Source organism: Caretta caretta, chromosome 6, assembly GCF_965140235.1.
Source record: "Caretta caretta isolate rCarCar2 chromosome 6, rCarCar1.hap1, whole genome shotgun sequence".
Taxonomy (NCBI): Eukaryota; Metazoa; Chordata; order Testudines; family Cheloniidae; genus Caretta; species Caretta caretta.
Window position 1 is genome coordinate 25,006,004 of NC_134211.1, and position 19,947 is coordinate 25,025,950.

The 19,947-nt window shown below is 46.5% G+C and overlaps 1 protein-coding gene across 1 annotated transcript in view; it reads left to right on the forward strand.

Moving 5' to 3' along the window:
• CD81 (CD81 molecule) overlaps positions 1-19,947 on the forward strand; it is an 83,071-nt gene that overhangs the window by 52,653 nt on the left and 10,471 nt on the right. Inside the window, exons 3-7 of the mRNA XM_048855503.2 lie at positions 8,957-9,054; positions 14,180-14,254; positions 17,276-17,392; positions 18,337-18,438; positions 19,133-19,231. Of these exons, the coding sequence (XP_048711460.2) occupies positions 8,957-9,054; positions 14,180-14,254; positions 17,276-17,392; positions 18,337-18,438; positions 19,133-19,231 (491 nt within the window). The remainder of the gene's footprint in view (positions 1-8,956; positions 9,055-14,179; positions 14,255-17,275; positions 17,393-18,336; positions 18,439-19,132; positions 19,232-19,947) is intronic.

Sequence of the window (19,947 nt, forward strand, 5' to 3'; positions counted from 1 at the left end):
ACAATTTGTCAAACAAAAATCCTGAAAAACAAACATAATTTCAAATTGGCTAAAATATTTGACAACTCAAAGCCAAATTTTTAAGCATTCCCCACCCCCCCAACATGTTTTGACTTGGCCATGTTCGGGTGTGTTGCACCCTTACTTTTTTAAAATTGGCCAAATTTTGAAACGCCATTTCTGGAGGAAATGTGTCAAAATGCAGCATGTTGGATTTTAAAAGTGGGGTTTTCCCCTCAGCCAAAACTATGCATTGAGTTTGACACAAACTTGTGAAAAGTTGCGGAGCACTAAAAATAGCATTCTTTTGACAAAAACAAATCTATTAGTCAAAAAAAGAAAAGGAGTACTTGTGGCACCTTAGAGACTAACCAATTTATTTGAGCATAAGCTTTCGTGAGCTACAGCTCACTTTATCGGATGCAGAATGCAACTCAATTGGTTAGTCTCTAAGGTGCCACAAGTACTCCTTTTCTTTTTGCGAATACAGACTAACACAGCTGCTACTCTGAAACTAGTCAAAAAAAGTACTCCGTTCTAGTCCTGAATGACAAGCTGCCTTGACTAAAGACAAACCTCCTCCTCTTCCCCCGCCTCTGTTATTCCCTCCCAACACGCCCACAACACTTGCTAGGATTTTTGTTAATGGGGGAGTTACCCTCTTCCCTTTCTTCTCCCCTCATTGACACATCTTCCTCCTCTCATCCACCTTTATTTCCAATTCTCTTAATAAAAGGGTTTAGCGGAGTTTGTCTCCATAAATGCATGGTGTTCTGGTCTCTAACATCCCCTACAGCACAAGCTGCTCTCCCACCTTCATTACTTTTTCCACAAAGTCTACAAGGTTGGGGTTTTTGTTTTTGTTGTTTTTTTTTTCCAATTGACGTTTTGACTCTGAGGGCAGTGAGGCAGGATTTGATCCACTGCAGAAAGGAATTTCTCCAGTCAGCTTGACTGTCTTTAAAAACCTTCCCTCTGTCCCTTCGATTAGTCCAGCTCAATAATACTTGAGTTGTCATAGCACATGCAAAGAGATGAGGGGGAGTCCAGAACCCTCCACTTTGTCACAGGTAGTTACAGTCTGCCGTGTGTAACTTTATCCCATGTCCATTTGTCATGATAGCTCTCTTCTCTTAATTTGATGGTAGTCTGTCATCAATCTGTGTCTGTGTGGAATTGTATGCTGGCCTCCTGCCAATCTTCATCTGACAAGATTGTGTTCCCATGCCTTCCCATCACCTCTTGCCCCTCTGTGCCCTCCTACCCACGCACACACCAAAACACTGCTTCCCCATCTCATTGGCTTCCTACCAATCTGCCATGGCACTTTCCTAGAACTAGCAATCCCCTCTGTCTGTTACTCCCTTTACAACAATCGTTCACCACTTGACCTGTGGCAGCGAAGCTGATGTCTGAATTGGAACAAACTCTCAGGCGCACAAAATTCTAACTATTGGCACGTCCCCATGGCCCCAAATCTTCCATGGTTTACAACTGCCACAAGCTTCATTGCCACCAGGAGTTGCTCTTGCCCCTTCCTGACTCCTGGTCCAGTTGACAAGTCTCTGTGACCACCTAGTTTTTCTGCATGTCCCTGTGTTAGAGTGTAAAGCAAACTGTCACCAGGGTTGGCAGGTCCTTGAAGCGCTTCAGCGGCAACACACTAAGTTTTCCTGGTTGTGGGGGAATGGAGTAGTTCGCAATGGGAGCTGCGTGACCGCTCCAACCAGCCTGAGAATGAATGGATGCAGCGGTACTCCGGTGTGAAGGAAAGAGGATGGAGGGGATACCGAAAGAGTGTTTTTCTATTGCAGTAGCATCTAAGAGCCCCAGTCATGGACCAGGATCCCATTGTGCTAGGTGCTATATAAATACATCAAAGAACTTAAAAGCCCCATCCTCCAAGAACTACAAAGCTGACACCATAGGAGGGTTCCCTGAGCACTGTGGATTCGGATAGTAACCAGAATACTTGACGCTCAGAGGTTGTGGTCGGGGAGAGTGCAGAAAGAAAGTTGGCTTCCTCCCACAATTAATAACTTTGTCTTTCAGTTACCATTACCAGCCCATTGCCATGAGGAAGTCCGTATCGCTGACTGCAAATCCCATTGGGTTTCATGGAGTGGAACTTCCTTCTGCGCCAGACTGCCTCAGTGCAACCCTTGTTGCCTTTGTTTCCCTTGCAGCTGGTTTCCTCCAGTTGCTGGTGGTTGTACATAGCAACAACATCTGTTGCATAAATGCAGCATTAACAATGAGACATTAAACACTCCTAAAGTTAGGCGAGTCTAAACATTCAGGCTGCTCCCACAGTATTATCTCTGCCATAGAATGATAGAAATGTAAGACTGCACCAGGTCCCAAGAGGTCATCTCGTCCAGGGGTTCAACAAACTGGGGTGTGTTGATTACTACTGGGGGGAGGGATAGCTCAGTGGTTTGAGCACTGGCCTGCTAAACCCAGGGTTTTGAGTTCAATCCTTGAGGGGGCCATTTAGGGATCTGGGGCAAAAATTGGGGACTGGTCCTGCTTTGGGCAGGAGGTTGGACTAGATGACCTCCTAAGGTCCTTTCCAACCCTGATATTCTATGATTCTATTCGGGGGGGGACAGGAAGGGAAACGTACTGGGCACATTCAGAGCTGGGTGGCCAGAGAGCAGCAACTGCTGGTCAGGCACCCAGCTCTGAAGGCAGTATCGTCGCCAGAAGCAGTGGAGAATTAAGGATGGTGTGGTATTGCCACCCTTCTCAGTGCTGCTACTAGCGGGCAGCGCTGCCTTCAGAGCTGGGCACCCAGCCAGCGGCCACCACTCTACGTTTAGAGCTGGAGAGCAGTGACTGGTGTGTGTGTGTGTGTGTGTAAACTACTACAGACACAAACTGGAGGGGGGGAGGCATAGATCAAATAAGTTGGAGAACCACTGATCTAGTCCATATCCCCTGTGATGAGGCAGGACCAAGTATATCTCAATCATCCTTGACAGGTGTTTTTCTGACCTGTTCTTAAACCTCCAGTGACAAGGGGTATGTCTACACTACGAAATTAGGTCAAATTTATAGAAGTCGGTTTTTTAGAAATCTGTTTTATATATTCGAGTGTGTGTGTCCCCACAGAAAATGCTCTGAGTGCATTAAGTGAATTAACTCGGCGGAGTTCTTCCACAGTACCGAGGCTAGAGTCGACTTCCGGAGCATTGCACTGTGGGTAGCTATCCCACAGTTCCCGCAGTCTCCACTGCCCATTGGAATTCTGGGTTGAGATCCCAATGCCTGATGGGGCTAAAACATTGCCACGGGTGGTTCTGGGTATATATCGTCAGGCCCCCGTTCCCTCCCTCCCTCTGTGAAAGCAAGGGCAGACAATCGTTTCGCGCCTTTTTTCCTGAGTTACCTGTGCAGACGCCATACCACGGCAAGCATGGAGCCCGCTCAGGTAACCGTCACCGTATGTCTCCTGGGTGCTGGCAGACATGGTACTGCATTGCTACACAGTAGCAGCAACCCCTTGCCTTGTGGCAGCAGACGGTACAATACGACTGGTAGCTGTCAGCGTCATGTCCGAGGTGCTCCTGGACACGTCGGCCAGGAGCGCCTGGGCAGACATGGGCACAGGGACTAAATTTGGAGTGACTTGACCAGGTCATTCTCTTTAGTCCTGCAGTCAGTCCTATTGAACCATCTTATGGTGAGCAGGCAGGCGATACGGATTGCTAGCAGTTCTATTGCATCATCTTCTGCCGGGCAGCCATGAGATGTGGATGGCATGCAGTCTTTCTGCACATTCTGCTGCCAGCCAAAGATGTAAAAGATAGATGGAGTGTATCAAAACAAGAAATAGACCAGATTTGTTTTGTACTCATTTGCTTCCCCCCCACCCCCATCTAGGGGACTCATTCCTCTAGGTCACACTGCAGTCACTCACAGGGAAGGTGCAGCGAGGTAAATCTAGCCATGTATCAATCAGAGGCCAGACTAACCTCCTTGTTCCAATAAGAACAATAACTTAGGTGCACCATTTCTTATTGGAACCCTCCGTGAAGTCCTGCCTGAAATATTCCTTGATGTAAAGCCACCCCCTTTGTTGATTTTAGCTCCCTGAAGCCAACCCTGTAAGCCGTGTTGTCAGTCGCCCCTCCCTCTGTCAGAGCAACGGCAGACAATCATTCCGCGCCTTTTTTCTGAGCGGACGCCATACCAAGGCAAGCATGGAGGCCGCTCAGCTCACTTTGGCAATTAGGAGCACATAAACACCACACGCATTATCCAGCAGTATATGCAGCACCAGAACCTGGCAAAGCGATACCGGGCGAGGAGGCGACGTCAGCGCGGTCACGTGAGTGATCAGGACATGGACACAGATTTCTCTGAAAGCATGGGCCCTGCCAATGTATGCATCATGGTGCTAATGGGGCAGGTTCATATTGTGGAACGCCAATTCTGGGCTCGGGAAACAAGCACAGACTGGTGGGACCACATAGTGTTGCAGGTCTGGGACGATTCCCAGTGGCTGCGAAACTTTCGCATGCGTAAGGGCACTTTCATGGAACTTTGTGACTTGCTTTCCCCTGCCCTGAAGCGCATGAATACCAAGATGAGAGCAGCCCTCACAGTTGAGAAGCGAGTGGCGATAGCCCTGTGGAAGTTTGCAACGCCAGACAGCTACCGGTCAGTTGGGAATCAATTTGGAGTGGGCAAATCTACTGTGGGGGCTGCTGTGATGCAAGTAGCCCACGCAATCAAAGATCTGCTGATATCAAGGGTAGTGACCCTGGGAAATGTGCAGGTCATAGTGGATGGCTTTGCTGCAATGGGATTCCGTAACTGTGGTGGGGCCATAGACGGAACCCATATCCCTATCTTGGCACCAGAGCACCAAGCCGGCGAGTACATAAACCGCAAGGGGTACTTTTCAATAGTGCTGCAAGCTCTGGTGGATCACAAGGGACATTTCACCAACATCAGTGTGGGATGGCTGGGAAAGGTACATGACGCTCGCATCTTCAGGAACTCTGGTCTGTTTCAAAAGCTGCAGGAAGGGACTTTATTCCCAGACCAGAAAATAACTGTTGGGGATGTTGAAATGCCTATAGTTATCCTTGGGGACCCAGCCTACCCCTTAATGCCATGGCTCATGAAGCCGTACACAGCCAGCCTGGACAGTAGTCAGGAGCTGTTCAACTACAGGCTGAGCAAGTGCAGAATGGTGGTAGAATGTGCATTTGGACGTTTAAAGGCGCGCTGGCGCAGTTTACTGACTCGCTTAGACCTCAGCGAAACCAATATTCCCACTGTTATTACTGCTTGCTGTGTGCTCCACAATATCTGTGAGAGTAAGGGGGAGACGTTTATGGCGGGGTGGGAGGTTGAGGCAAATCGCCTGGCTGCTGGTTATGCGCAGCCAGACACCAGGGCGGTTAGAAGAGCACAGGAGGGCGCGGTACGCGTCAGAGAAGCTTTGAAAACCAGTTTCATGACTGGCCAGGCTACGGTGTGAAAGTTCTGTTTGTTTCTCCTTGATGAAACCCCCCACCCCTTGGTTCACTCTACTTCCCTGTAAGCTAACCACCTTCCCCTCCTCCCTTCGATCACCTCTTGCAGAGGTAATGAAGTCATTGTTGCTTCACATTCATGCATTCTTTATTCATTCATCACACAAATAGGGGGATGACTACCAAGGTAGGCCTGGAAGGGTGGTGGAGGAGGGAAGGAAAATGCCACACAGCACTTTAAAAGTTTACAACTTTAAAATTTATTGAATGCCAGCCTTCTTTTTTTTGGGCAATCCTCTGTGCTGGAGTCGCTGGTTGGCCGGTGGCCCCCCCACCGCGTTCTTGGGCATCTGGGTGTGGAAGCTATGGAACTTGGGGAGGAGGGTGGTTGGTTACACAGGGGCTGTAGTGGCAGTCTGTGCTCCAGCTGCCTTTTCTGCAGCTCGAGCATACTGGTTTGATCCTCCAGCAGCCTCAGCATTGAATCCTGCCTCCTCTCATCACGCTGCCACCACATTTGAGCTTCAGCCCTCTCTTCAGCCCGCCACCTCTCCTCCCGGTCATTTTGTGCTTTCCTGCACTCTGACATTATTTGCCTCTACGCATTCGTCTGTGCTCTGTCAGTGTGGGAGGACAGCATGAGCTCAGAGAACATTTCATCACGAGTGCGTTTTTTTGTTTTTTTCTTTCTAAACTTCACTAGCCTCTGGGAAGGAGAAGATCCTGTGATCATTGAAACACATGCAGCTGGTGGAGGAAAAAAAAGGGACAGCGGTATTTAAAAAGACACATTTAATAAAACAGTGGCTACAGTCTTTCAGGGTAAACCTTGCTGTTAACATTACATACATAGCACGTGTGCTTTCGTTACAAGGTCGCATTTTGCCTCCCCCCACCGCGTGGCTACCCCCTCAACCCTCCCCCCTCCCCGTGGCTAACAGCGGGGAACATTTCTGTTCAGCTGCAGGCAAACAGCCCAGCAGGAACGGGCTCCTCTGAGTGTCCCCTGAAGAAAAGCACCCTATTTCAACCAGGTGACCATGAATGATATCTCACTCTCCTGAGGATAACACAGAGAGATAAAGAACGGATGTTGTTTGAACGCCAGCAAACGTACACTGCAATGCTTTGTTGTATAATGATTCCCGAGTACGTGTTACTGGCCTGGAGTGGTAAAGTGTCCTACCATGAAGGACACAATAAGGCTGCCCTCCCCAGAAACCTTTTGCAAAGGCTTTGGGAGTACATCCAGGAGAGCCGCGAATGCCAGGGCAAATTAATCCTTTCACATGCTTGCTTTTAAACCATGTATAGTATTTTAAAAGGTACACTCACCGGAGGTCCCTTCTCCACCTGCCGGGTCCAGGAGGCAGCCTTGGGTGGGTTCGGGGGGGTACTGGCTCCAGGTCCAGGGTGAGAAACAGTTCCTGGCTGTCGGGAAAACCGTTTTCTCCGCTTGTTTGCTGTGAGCTATCTACAACCTCATCATCTTCTTCTTCTTCTTCTTCATCCCCAAAACCTGCTTCCGTGTTGCCTCCATCTCCATTGAAGGAGTCAAACAACACGGCTGCGATAGTGGTGGCTGAACCCCCTAAAATGGCATGCAGCTCATCACAGAAGCGGCATGTTTGGGGCTCTGACCCGGAGCGGCCGTTCGCCCCTCTGGTTTTCTGGTAGGCTTGCCTCAGCTCCTTCAGTTTCACGCGGCACTGCTTCGGGTCCCTGTTATGGCCTCTGTCCTTCATGCCCTGGGAGATTTTGACAAAGGTTTTGGCATTTTGAAAACTGGAACAGAGTTCTGATAGCACAGATTCCTCTTCCCAAACAGTGATCAGATCCCGTACCTCCTGTTCAGTCCATGCTGGAGCTCTTTTGCGATTCTGGGACTCCATCATGGTCCCCTCTGCTGATGAGCTCTGCATGGTCTCCTGCAGCTTGCCACGCTGGCCAAACAGGAAATGAGATTCAAAAGTTCACAGTTCTTTTCCTGTCTACCTGGCCAGTGCAGAATGAATGAGTCCCCACTAGGTATGTCCTCCCAGTGAACCATTGATAACTACTCTTTTTGAGTAGGGTTTTCAACCAGTTGTGCATCCACCTTTATAGTAATTTCATGCAGACAATAATGTCCTGTGGGACTATCTCAAAAGCATTATTAAAATAAAGCTGCATCATGTGTACCGCTTCCCCACTATCTACTAGGCCAGTAAGCCTGTCAAAGAAAGAAATTAGTTTGAGTTGGCGTGACTTGTTCTTCACAAAGCTATGCTGGTGGCTGAGTTTTACTGAATCACGTGTCTTACTGAAGCATAATTTAGTTACTGCTCTGTATTGCACAGTTGCTTCTGATTTGTTTAAGTAACATCTTAGGGTGCCTAGAGCTTGGGATGTCCACCTTTTTTGTTCTCAAAAATCCAAAGTGAAATAAATAAGTAAATACTGCAGAGAGGGTTGGATTTTCCAAAGTGCTCCACACTGACCTAATGTTGCTCCCATTGAAGTCAATGGTAGACTTTTTTGGTAGGAACAGAGTTAAGCCAATGATGTGCACTTCTGAAAAACCCACTCTTAAAACCAAACAATACATTTTAACGTTTACAAGGATAAAAGGAATCTAAACCACTACATCGTGGGAGCTACCTTCACTTCTAGGGTCTTCTGACTTTTGAGTGCTCGACTTCCCAACCTCAGCATTGCACTGCCTTAGTTATTTGGAGGGGTAACTATTTATTTGTTTGCTCGATTGATTTTGTTTGCATGATTTGCCTTTGATTTCACTGACCATGAATTTATTTATTTATTTTATTTTATTTTTAATAAAGACTGACTTGGCTTGAGGTGCTTACAGAGATCATGGGCTTCTTCGATCTCTTAGATTTTTTTTTTTTTTTTTAAATAAGACCAGTTTGAAATTACTAGCTTCAGGCACTTTCAGATTCTGAGGTGTGTGTTCACACGCACATTTTCATACTCCAATGATCAAGCAGACATTGGTTCAAACTGAGAGATCATCTTTGGGCATTTTCATCTGAAAAAGAAACCTCTCTGAGGCAATAATATGCAACTTCTTAATTTTTGTAAAGGATGGGCATTAGGAATGGCTTGAAGCAGACAGTGGAACTCAACCATAACTAGCAGTTCCTTACATTTATCTTCTATTCTATTTTTATTATGTCTGTTGAATTTTAGTGAGGGATGGGCTTTTTTGTTGGGGTATTTTTGTTTTTTTTAAAGTAAAGTATTCGTAAGAGTGAATGGAGCCAGCCATAGTACCTTCTCTACAGGCTCTGCTCATATAGCACAATCTGGGCTTGCAGCACCTCCTGCTATGCTTCTCCTGGGCCATAGTTATCCAAACTTTGTAATTAGCTTTTCAGAGCGCTAAGGTCTAGTTAAATGCTAGAATGCTTCTGGTGAAGACTCTTCACTAACGTGTTTGTCCTGCCTGTGTGTCTCCCCTTTTGCAGGGATCTACATCCTGATTGCTGTTGGTGCAGTGATGATGTTTGTGGGGTTCCTGGGATGCTACGGTGCTATCCAGGAGTCCCAGTGCCTTCTGGGAACGGTAAGAGAGACAAATGCTTGAACACTACATGGTATCAGGCAGATCTTTTAACAGTCACCTAGCCAAATTTTGTGTGCAGAAAGTAGTGGGAGTAGTTTAAATCTGGACTGAATGGAGTACTGGAGAGCAGCACGTAGGGGAAGAATGTTGCATTGGCTACTGGATAAGACTAATTCTCACTCATCTTTAATAGTCTATGACGATGATGGGAACTAATCTTTCGGACACTGACTAAAGGTATAAATAGCTTCAGTGTTCTTGGAGGATGAGTGTAGTCTCCCTAGGTATCGCTCTTTCTCTACCACCCCCCACTTTTTTGGACGTGAGATTCCCTGTGCGTGTCAGGAGAGGAACCGTCTCCCTTGCTCAGAAAGTTTGTGCTGCTAGTGAATGTCACCAGCCTCTTGCTGATTCCTGGCCTTAGGATGGGGGCAGGAGCTTAGAATGTAGAATGGGAGGGTGTAGGAAGCAGGGCACACTGAGATTCATTCCAGCAGTCACAGGGGAATGAGGCCAGTTGGGACTCACTGCATTTATTTGTCCCACTCTGGACACAGGGCCTCTAAGCAGTGACAGAGGACCCCCCCCCCCTTTCTTACCTAGTGTCCTCTACAAACTGCCCAAACCCTGGAAATCAGTTTCTGCCTCAAGTGGATAACCCAGTTCCTTAAGGGTTAACTGACTGTGCTGTGGCCAAGAGTAAATGCTTGGCTTAAGCTTCCTACAGTACCACAGGGAGGCCTTCATGGTAAATGCTGAGACACTTTGTTATTCAAGCAAGCATTATCAGTGTGATCCAACAGTTCAGGACACTGGACAGGTTCTGTTCTATTAACATTTGTACAAACACCAAGCCCACACAATGCTGTTGTCCCCATTCACCTTGACCTCCACCGTATCTCTTTGTGTTTATTAACCATGGCATTCCAGTAGGGACTACTCAGCACCTAAAACTGAGCTAGGTGCTTTAGATATGTGGTAAACAGATGCCAGTTTCTACGGTCCAGTATATATCTATCCACAGGGGAACCTGAATAATGGAGGCCCGGTAAACTAAACCATTGGAGCATGGAGATGATTGTGATGGTAGTAAAGAGAGGGACTCTTCGCCGGTCTTAGTGTTCAGAGTGGGAAGTACGTTTGGATTAATCATATGTCCAGTTTCCTGAGTTTTCACAATAGACTATTCCATGATATTTCCAGCTCATTCTTGTGACATTTTGGTACTTTCAGAATCCAGAACTACTAAAAATTTGAAAAATAGGAGGTGAATGAGGGAACTATTGATTTCTGAACTTTCTTTGACTCTTGCAAGTTTTGGTCTCAACTTTGGGTGAAAGTTCATGTTCACGTTGAATCCCAGTGCTGTAAAGGACTCTGGCTGGAGAAGTTCCAGCGCTCAAGTGTGTTCATGGACTGCCTGGAATTAAGACACATTGCAATGGTACATCCTGTGTATTCTGGGAAAGAAATCTATCCTTATGAGCCAGCTTCCTGTTGCCATCTCTTTGTGTTTGTCCTTAAAGAAAACACAGCACCCCAAAAGCCTCTACTTGTGCGGGAGTTTATTTGTTTAAAATTAGTCCTAGGCTGGGTTGTAATCTTAGACTAGACTCCAGTCTATCTGGCTTTCCAAGGGAAAATGTTTCACAGCACTCTCCAGTTAGGGGATTGAGCACCACACTGGGACTCAGAGCCAGGAACAGAACTCAGGTTTCCTGCCACCAGCCTGATGGGTGATCTTAAGCAAGTCATTTCTGTTCCCCGCCCCTCAGTTTCCCATCTATAAAAGGGTGATAATGATCCTGATCTCCTTTCTAGAACATTTTGAGCTCTCCTGATGAAAAGTGCTATCGAAGAGCTAGATATAATTACTAATAACAGTTGAAGGTGAGAGGAACCAACTGGCAAATATGGCAGTGGTTATCTGAGTGAGATCCTGAGGACCTTGGGAATATTCTGTCAGCAAGTTCTTGTAAAACCAAGGAACTACAGTAATTGAATACCCTGCCTCCCTTTGAAGTCTGGAAGGAGATTTAATGGGCAGATGATAGAATCTAGGTGAGACCTCATAGTGAAACTGATTGCTATGGCTGAGATTAGCAGTGTTTGACTGCATCCCTCCCTCCCACTTTTGTTTGCCAAGGGAAGGCTGAAGGCACCTTTTGAATGACACCTGATAAGCTGTGGTTACATGAGGAAACTGATGCTACTGTGCATTGAGTCATGGAGCTTTCAAGGCAAAGTGTTTTAACCCACCAGGTATTTATTTCCCCTCTGTGACCTCACTCCCCGTGTGGCCGAGGATAATGGGTGTTCATGGGAAAATGTTCATCACAAAGGAGTAATACAAGCCAGTCCACAGCATTTAAATTGTCCACAAAAGCCAGACTGGAGATAGAGGCGCTAAAGACTAGGAACCACGGAAGTGATCTATTGAGAATATGTTCTAATGCCACAGACACTATTCTCGCTATGTAGCTGGTAGGAGGAAGGTTTTCCTCCCCTAGCACACCTTGAAAGTTCTGTACTGCTGCCATCTCCACGGATGTAACTTTGGGGAGCGTAAGAAGATGCATGAGGAAATGACTATTTGAATGGAGACTCAGGAAGAGAATAACACAAAGAGGAGGCGTTGGTACTAAATGCGTACACCATATGCATCATGAGCTTTGCTTCGAGGGATGCTGGATAGCTTTTTGGACGGCAAGAAATAAAGCACTCCTTGTTTTGCAGTAATGTGACCTTCAAAAGATTAACAGGAGCCCCTGAAATGGAAGGGCAAGCTTTCCAGCTGGACCTTGGGAACGTGGCTTTTGCTATAAGGGAAGATGTAGTAAGGATCTTGGTTCTGGAGAAGGGTAAGGAATAGATTCTGTGAATTCCATGTCACTAGGGAGCACTTTAAGTCAAGGCACTGAGCTTTGATATCACAGAGCCTGACTGGAGCTTTTTTGCTCCTGTTTTCAGTATGGCAGCACTGACCAAACTCCCTAAATCCTACCCCTGCTTGCACTGGGCTCTGTGTGAAATCTGGCCTGGGTTCTCTATGGGAGGAAGCTCCTTTGGAAGTACCAAGTGCCTGGTCAGGAATCTGGAGGGGGTGTCTCAGAACATTAACTTTATATAGGAAGAGTTTCATAACTTACTTGCAAAAATTATTAAAAGTGCAGCTTTCCAAGAACATGTAAATAAACATCTTTTTCTCACCGAGGATACCAACTGCAAGAGTGAAACCTAGTGTCCAGTCTGGAAATTACAGCAGCCTTGCCCCAACTGTTTGGATTGTTACAATTGAAACTGCACGCACTGGCTACAAATGCCTCAAGTTCTCTCTTTTGTATAGAGCACCACTTCTACTTCTTGTAATCCCTTTCGTTTTACACATTGGAGTCTAGGCTCTGAAGTTCCAGATCAGAGGCCACAAAAACAGAATAATTTTGTTACAAGTACAGTTTAAAAACTCCTTTTTCCTGTCTTCCTGGTATCATTGTGCATGTGTGTGAGTGAGTGAAACTGGGAAAGAAATCCCAATTGCCAATAATATGGTGCTCCCTTTTGTGATGTATTCTTTCATCTGCACATCCACCTCTTCCCTTTCTGCACATCCACCTCTTCCCTTCCCTTCCATGAAGTTGGCTGCCAAACAACTAGGACAATAGCCTTTCCCAGCAGAGAGTTGGTCTAGGGAATGGTGTAACAGGACTGGCTGTGGGAAATGCTCAGAGAACTCTCCACCCCATGCTTTCCCCACAGGAATGGTGTAGGAACACTTAGATGGCACTTGACTTGGACCAGTGTTATTTAGCTTCTCTTTCTTCTTTCATTAGTCTCCCAAAGCCAGAATAGAAAATTAACTCTCTGGTCCTCCTGGAAACCCAAAGGTCTGTCCCTGGCAGTGGTGGAACAGGAGTTCCCAGGGAAACGTTATGGTCAAAAGGGCTAATACTATCTTTGGATGCATAAACAGAGGAATCTCAAGTAGGAGTAGGTTGGTTTTTATGTCTGTGTTTGGCACTGGTGCAACCACTGCTGGAATATTGTGTCCAGTTCTGTTGTCAACAATTGAAGAAGGACGTTGCTAAATTGGAGAGAGTTCAGAGAAGAGCCAAGAGAATGATTTAAAGGATTAGAAAATATGCCTCATAGATTGGGCTCCTGGAGCCTATCGCTATTTATCTTAACAAGGAGAAGCTTAAAGGGTGATTTGATTAGTCTCTAAATACCTCCATGGGAAACAAATCTTGGATAATAGGCTCTTCAGTCAGACACAGAAAGGTACAACACAATTCAATGGAACTTGAAGTGAGACGAAATTCAGAGTGGAAAGAAGGCATACATTTATCGAGGGTCGGGGTGGATTCTCCACCGCTGACAATTTTTAAATCAAGGCTGGATGTCTCTTTAAAAGATGTTTTCTAGGAATAATTGTGGGGAAGTTCTATGGGCTGTGTTGTGCAGGTCAGACTAGACGATCACAGTGGGTCCCTTCTGGCATTGGAATCTATTAATCTTGTAGAGGGAGGTTCTGGCTTGGCAGGAGTGGAGTATTCGGGTTAAGTGCTAATAAGGTGAGGCTGAGAGAGTCATGTGTGTTCATATTTATGCAAAAAACTGCAGTAGCTTTGCAGGGCTGCAACTGCCAAGAGAACCCTCCATAAATCACAGCCTGACGCACTGCCGCTCCTCAGTGGCTGGTACATGCTGTTATCCCCATGCTGACAAATCTAGAATGGCTTGTGTCAATGCAGGAAGCTCGCACACGTTCCCTGTAAGCCCAGGAAGGTTATCTTTTTTTTTCCCATAGAGCCCCTCCCTTCTCTCTTGTTCTGAGTGATGGACAGGTCTCTGATCTCTCCCCAACCCAGACCAGCCTGAATTGTTCCCAGAGTGGAATTGCTCAAGGGTCTCTCCAGGTGCCATGCATGTAGAATGTTTTTGCCACCAGATCCTTGAGCCATTGAAGCCACGTTGCTGTCCCCATCAGCTGAGCCATATTTTTCTCTGGTGGGACAATTCTGCCCCATTCTTCCTCCAGTGGAACTGTGAGCTGCCCTCCCCAAAGCCCCTTTCTCTGCCCTGTAGTCAAGCCTCTTAATGTCCCTCTCCTAATCTGTCTTCACAGTTCTTCACTTGCCTGGTGATCCTGTTTGCTTGTGAAGTGGCTGCTGGAATCTGGGGGTTCGTCAATAAAGATCTGGTAAGAAAAATATCCCTGAAACTCTTGTTCCTCTGCAATCATGCGGTTGTGCAAGAGTCTGCTACGTTTCTGTCCCAGCCGGTGGAATGATGGTCTTGTGCTTGAGGCATAGACTGAGACTCTGGAGTTGTGGGTTCAGTTCCTGGTTCTACCACAGACTCACTATGTGATCTTGGGTAAGTCACTTAACCTTTCTGTGCCTCACTTCCCCATCCATAAAATGGGGATAATACTTCCTTTGTTTAGTGCAGTAAGCATTTTGTGGCAGACTCCTCCTTATATATACAAACACACAGTATGTATGTACAGTGCCTAGAAGAATGGGGCCCTGATCTCAGCTTGGTTCTCTAGGTGCTATTGCAATACAAATAACACAAGTGGACCCTTGCATAGAGTCCTGGAGTGTAATGTGGGTGTGCATAGATATATGGTGGGGAAAAAAAATAGCGCAAACCTGGCTGCATAGCACAAAGGGAATCTCTGGACTCTCACAGCACCAAACCCCAGTGAGTATTCTGGCTCAGGGACCAGGTTACATTGTAAGAAGGGATCTCTTGGAAATTACTGTTCCTCAAAAGTGCAGTGTACATGCTGTGAATTTTCATCATGCAAGGAGCAGAGTGCTGCTGTCTTAGATTCCAGGCATGCACAAGATGCAGAGACCGTATACAGGCCAGGCACTGGGTCCTGATCACTCACACATGAGATGGGAATGATGGACCTACTCCCTGGCAAGCCTATGTGGACTTTTCAGCCTGAAATCTCGGTATTCGATGTCTAACCCTTGGTGCCTCAGGATGAGTATATGTGTTCTGAGGAGCCAGAAATGAAGGACAGGACCTGAGTAAACTCCCTCCTTTTGCCTCCCCACAGAAGCACCACTTCCCTTTTCTGCCCTCTTCCCCACCCCTCTATGAAGACACACACAGCAGCTGCCTTGTGCTGATACCCACCTCCCAGACACCAATTCACTTCCCTACATAACGTCACCAGTGTCTCCATGTTGATTTCTCCCTGTCTTCTGGATTGAGAGATGCTGGAGGGAAGATGTCTCATCAGGGACCAGAGTAGTGTTCCCTAAAGAGGGGTGGCAGGATAGGGCTGGCTCCACCTTTTGACTCCGTACCTGCCCCTACCTTTCTTCTTGCACAGCACTCCTCAGAAACTGGTGTAACATGCACGCATGCTCTGTCCTCCAAGGATCTACGGTCTCTGTGTGAGAACTTTGGCAATCCCACAGTGAGGCGGGAATTGGGCATTAATATTCTGGTCCCTTCACCATCGGGGGGCTCAAGAAGAGAAGGGGATTTACTGTGCTTGGAGAAACAGTTAGCATTGGGTGGGGTGGCGGTGAGAGTTGGAAAGTCAATTGCTTTATTAAGAAGTTTAAACTACACAAGCAGGTGGTTGTCAGTTCCATTTGAGAGACCTCACTCACTCAGCTGTGGATGGAAACATTCAACCAATGATTCATAGGAGAAAAGCATTACTTCATTAGTAAAAGCTCTGTAGCTAAGGATAAGAACCCTTTCAGGATGGTTGTGGGCTATGTAAAATGTTACTTTTGTCTGGGTATTGTTGGTGAGAGGCCAAGAGGTGACAGAATAAAATCCAGTTAAGAATTTGATTTTGATTTTTATGTGGAAGACACTCCGATACCAAGGGGATGGGCGGCAGTATAAAACCCTAAAAGAGGACAAGGATTTGCCAACCTGATGAGAGCAGTGGTGTTCGCAACTTGTGATTTAATTTAACATTTGAATATGAATGGGGGTAATTCAGGCTCTTGCTTGATCACACTTGTTGTGTCTGTTCTCCCTGCGCTCAGGGGTGCAGTGGCTGGGGATCTTGGCTAATAATTCTGACAGTCTGTTTCTACCCTCCTCCCCATCCACCCTGCTGATGCACCTCCTAACTAACATGGGAGGAGCTAGGGCTGATGGGGCCTTTCTGATCAAAGGAGAGGCTACTCTCTGTAAACTTCTCTGCTGAATGGCCCTGACTAAAGGTCACTTGCATTAATTGGTGCCGGTGGCATTGGAGCACACTGGAGTATTTCCTAAGATTCAGAGTATTTGCATTTCCCTCACCCCTGAGTATTTCCTAGGAAATCCACTTTACATATATTGTCCTAAAAAGTCCTTTGAAGTTCCTAATATCTCCTAGAGATTGCATTAATCCGGTCTTCCTGCTAGAAGTCATTCTTCCGCTCTACTCTGGGCTGATTAGGCCTCAGCTGGCGTATTGTGTCCAGTTGTGGACACCACATTTCAGGAAGGATGTGGACAAATTGGAGACAGTCCAGAGAAGAGCGACAAAAATGATTAGAGGTCTAGAAAACATGACCTATGAGGGAAGATTGAAAAAAAAATTGGCTTTGTTTAGTCTGGAAAAGAGAAGACTGAGAGAGGACATAACAGTTTTCAAGTACATAAAAGGTTGTTACAAGGAAGAGGGAGAGCAATTGTTCTTAACCTCTGAGGATAGGACAAGAGGCAATGGGCTTAAATTTCAGCAAGGGAGGTTTAGGTTGGACATTAGGAAAAACATCCTAACCAGGGTGGTTAAGCACTGGAATAAATTGCCTAAGGAGGTGGTGGAATCCCCATCATTGGAGCTGTTTAAGAGCAAGTTAGACAAACACCTGTCAGGGATGGTCTAGATAATATGTAGTCCCTCCATGGGTGCAGGGGACTGAACTGGATGACCTCTTGAGGTCCTTTCCAGTCCTATGATTCTAAAGAAGTTACATACGATCCCCCACATTTTTAATATAATGAACGCCAAGCATATTTGAATTAAGTTTAAGTTAGGTCAGCAAGGTTTATCCAGGATATTGCCATAATTGTCACAAATACAGCCCAGCTCTTCTTGCTCATCTGGGAATGACAGTGACTGGGGACTAGCTGGGCTGCCTGGCATCTGTGCCACTTTGTTGCTGCCTTGCAAAGCAGTTGGAAGGATCTGTTTAGGTTTATCTTCTGTGGCTGTAAGAGGGATTTTCTTGTTCTCCCGCTGCAGGTTGCCAAAGACGTGAAGCAATTCTACGATCAAGCATTGCAACAAGCGTTGCAACAAGACCAGTCAGATTCTGACGCAACTAATGCGAAAACTGTGGTGAAGACCTTCCATGAAACGGTAAGGTGCCTGGGATAGCTATGTGGGGGCTCTCCACAGGGCATAAAAATAATCTACCCAGTCGCAGTACTACCTCCAAATGAAAGGTCCCCAGCTATCCACAGGGGATATGCACCTCAGAGTAATTTGACCGACCGACATGTGTGATGAGCCCTCCTTCAGTTTGTGGGACTTTACAGAAGTGGTCAGGAATAAGCATTGTTGTGCATAAACTGCTCCTCCTGTGAAGGAAGAGGCAGTGAGGTTGAACAGCTGGTGCCTTGGACTTAGTGTAGCGAAGGCATTAGCATGATCAGGAGCTGGTATCAAGGCTTTCTCAGCACAGGGTCTTTGCTGTGAAGATCTGAGTTAGCTCAACCCTAGCGATGTTCAGAGCTTGGTGCAAAAAACATCTCTTTTTTTCAGAAGGCTTGTGAAATAACAAGCAATGAGGAGCTGAAGGAATGGTGACAGGGAGATGCCAGGTCTGAGTATTTGAACCAAGGGATGGCAAGAGCAGGGCCCACTGGAAACTAAATTACATCCAGATCTTAATATTTTGCCCTGGATGCTTAGGCATGTTGTATAGCTACCTGAGATAGGTAGGATGATGGAGGTGCCCACATAGTATTCTGTCTAACATGGAGCCCATTAAGTCATGTCCGAGTTTAAATAAAAGCCCTTTTGTTTACCCTGAAGCTATCCCATACCTCCATTAAATAGAATCCAATGGAAGAGGAGCTCAGCTCCAATTAATTTGTCCAACATTTCCTCTGGCTCTAGCTAGATCTTCTGGAATCTCCAGGGGCCAGGAGTACACATCTCGTAGGATTATCCTATCCAGCCACTGCACTACATAGAAATCAGAACTTGAATTTGGAGGTTTGGTACCCTCCATACGAGCCAGGCTGGTACCTGTGACCTGGAAATGCAGCCTGCTAACCCTGTTTTCTCTCTACATATAGCTGGATTGCTGCGGTGCAAATACCATAATGGCCATAGGCACCGCGGTCATACGTAATGATCTCTGTCCAAAGGAACAAACCTTGGTGGAAACTGTTGTCCAGGTAGGGATGGCTGCTGTTTCTACCGTACAGTGTTGGGTGAGGGAGCAAGTCCATGGAGCCCTACTACAATCTTGACACACCCAGGAAACTTGCCCTTGCCCTGGCAGGGTAACAGGGGTTGCTCAGTCCCAATTCTTGAATTGGAGTTGACTTCCCCATCACTCTCCCATCAAGAAGGGGAAGAAAGCAATGCATCAGAATTAAACAATCCGTCTTCTGTCTTAATTTCCCCTCAGGAGCCAGCCCTCTCTGCTTGCTGGCAAAGGTGTGGGGGGAATAAGTGGGGATAGTAAAGGAATAAGGATAAGAAACTCATCTCCTCAGCATTGACAGCCCCACTGGAAATAGATTGGCTATTCAGCACCAAGGAAATCCTCCACAGGAAGTCAGTCCAGGGCATGGTGCTACTCTTGCATGCTATGGTTAGGGGATGGGGTGACTCCAGCTTGGCTGTTCTTCAAAAATGTAGAAAATAAGGTGCTGGAAGCTACCAAAGGGGTGAAATTTTCATTCCTACTGAAATCAATTGGACTTTTGATTTCACTGTGCCCAGGAAATTATGCCATGAAGTTGCATGGGAAGGGGGAGGGATAGTAGAAACAATGAACTCCACTTCTTCCTGTACAAATGTGCCTTGGTGTACAACTAGAGAGAGAGAGACCAAGCTGTCTGACATGCGTTCTCCTCTGCTTAGGGTCACCTACCCCAGGATTGTCATAAGAAGATTGATGAGCTGTTCTCAGAGAAGTTGTACCTGATCGGTGTTGCAGCCATTGTGGTGGCTGTGATCATGGTAAGTGTGAATATTGGTGCAGCACATGAGGGTGTATGGTTTAAACTCTGACTTTCATCTGGATTTTTAAAGTGAAACCATAAATCTAGTGCTTGTGAAAGCACATGGCTACCACTGACTCACTAACACGGCATGGGCTATGTTTCTCCATGTAGCTCTACTGCTAATACTGATCTGAAACTCCTACTGGCGTCCCCCACAAAACTGACCTCTCCTGCCCTGTTTGCCAAGAAAGCTCTTCCCCAGCCTCTCCAGCTGTCCCAGTGCACCTCAATCCTGACAGATCCCAACTGTGCCGAGTTGAGTGTTGGCTCCATGACACAGACGGAGACTCACTAGAGAGTAGGGTCGGAGACATCAGACTTGGAGTATTGTAACCAGAGTCATATTTAGAGGCAAGTCTCTGGAGCGTAAAGGCAAAATGACTTCATCTGTTGCCCCATCTCATCTCCCTTGAAAACCATTTTAATTCCAGCCTGCCTTTCAAGGCTTCGTGCTGGAAGGAATTTGTTTTCCTTCCCATGATGCACTCACTTCCCACCTCAGTGTAGATAGACTAGAGAGCTAGCCAGGAGCACAGTGCCCCTTTCCTTGTCCATTCCAATTCTCATTCCCATCAGTGCTCTGTTTTCTGTTGCCCCCTGTCCTGCAACCCAGACACTGAATACCACAGTAACAGTCTCCAGGCTTGCTGCTCTGCTCTGAGTTCTAACTCG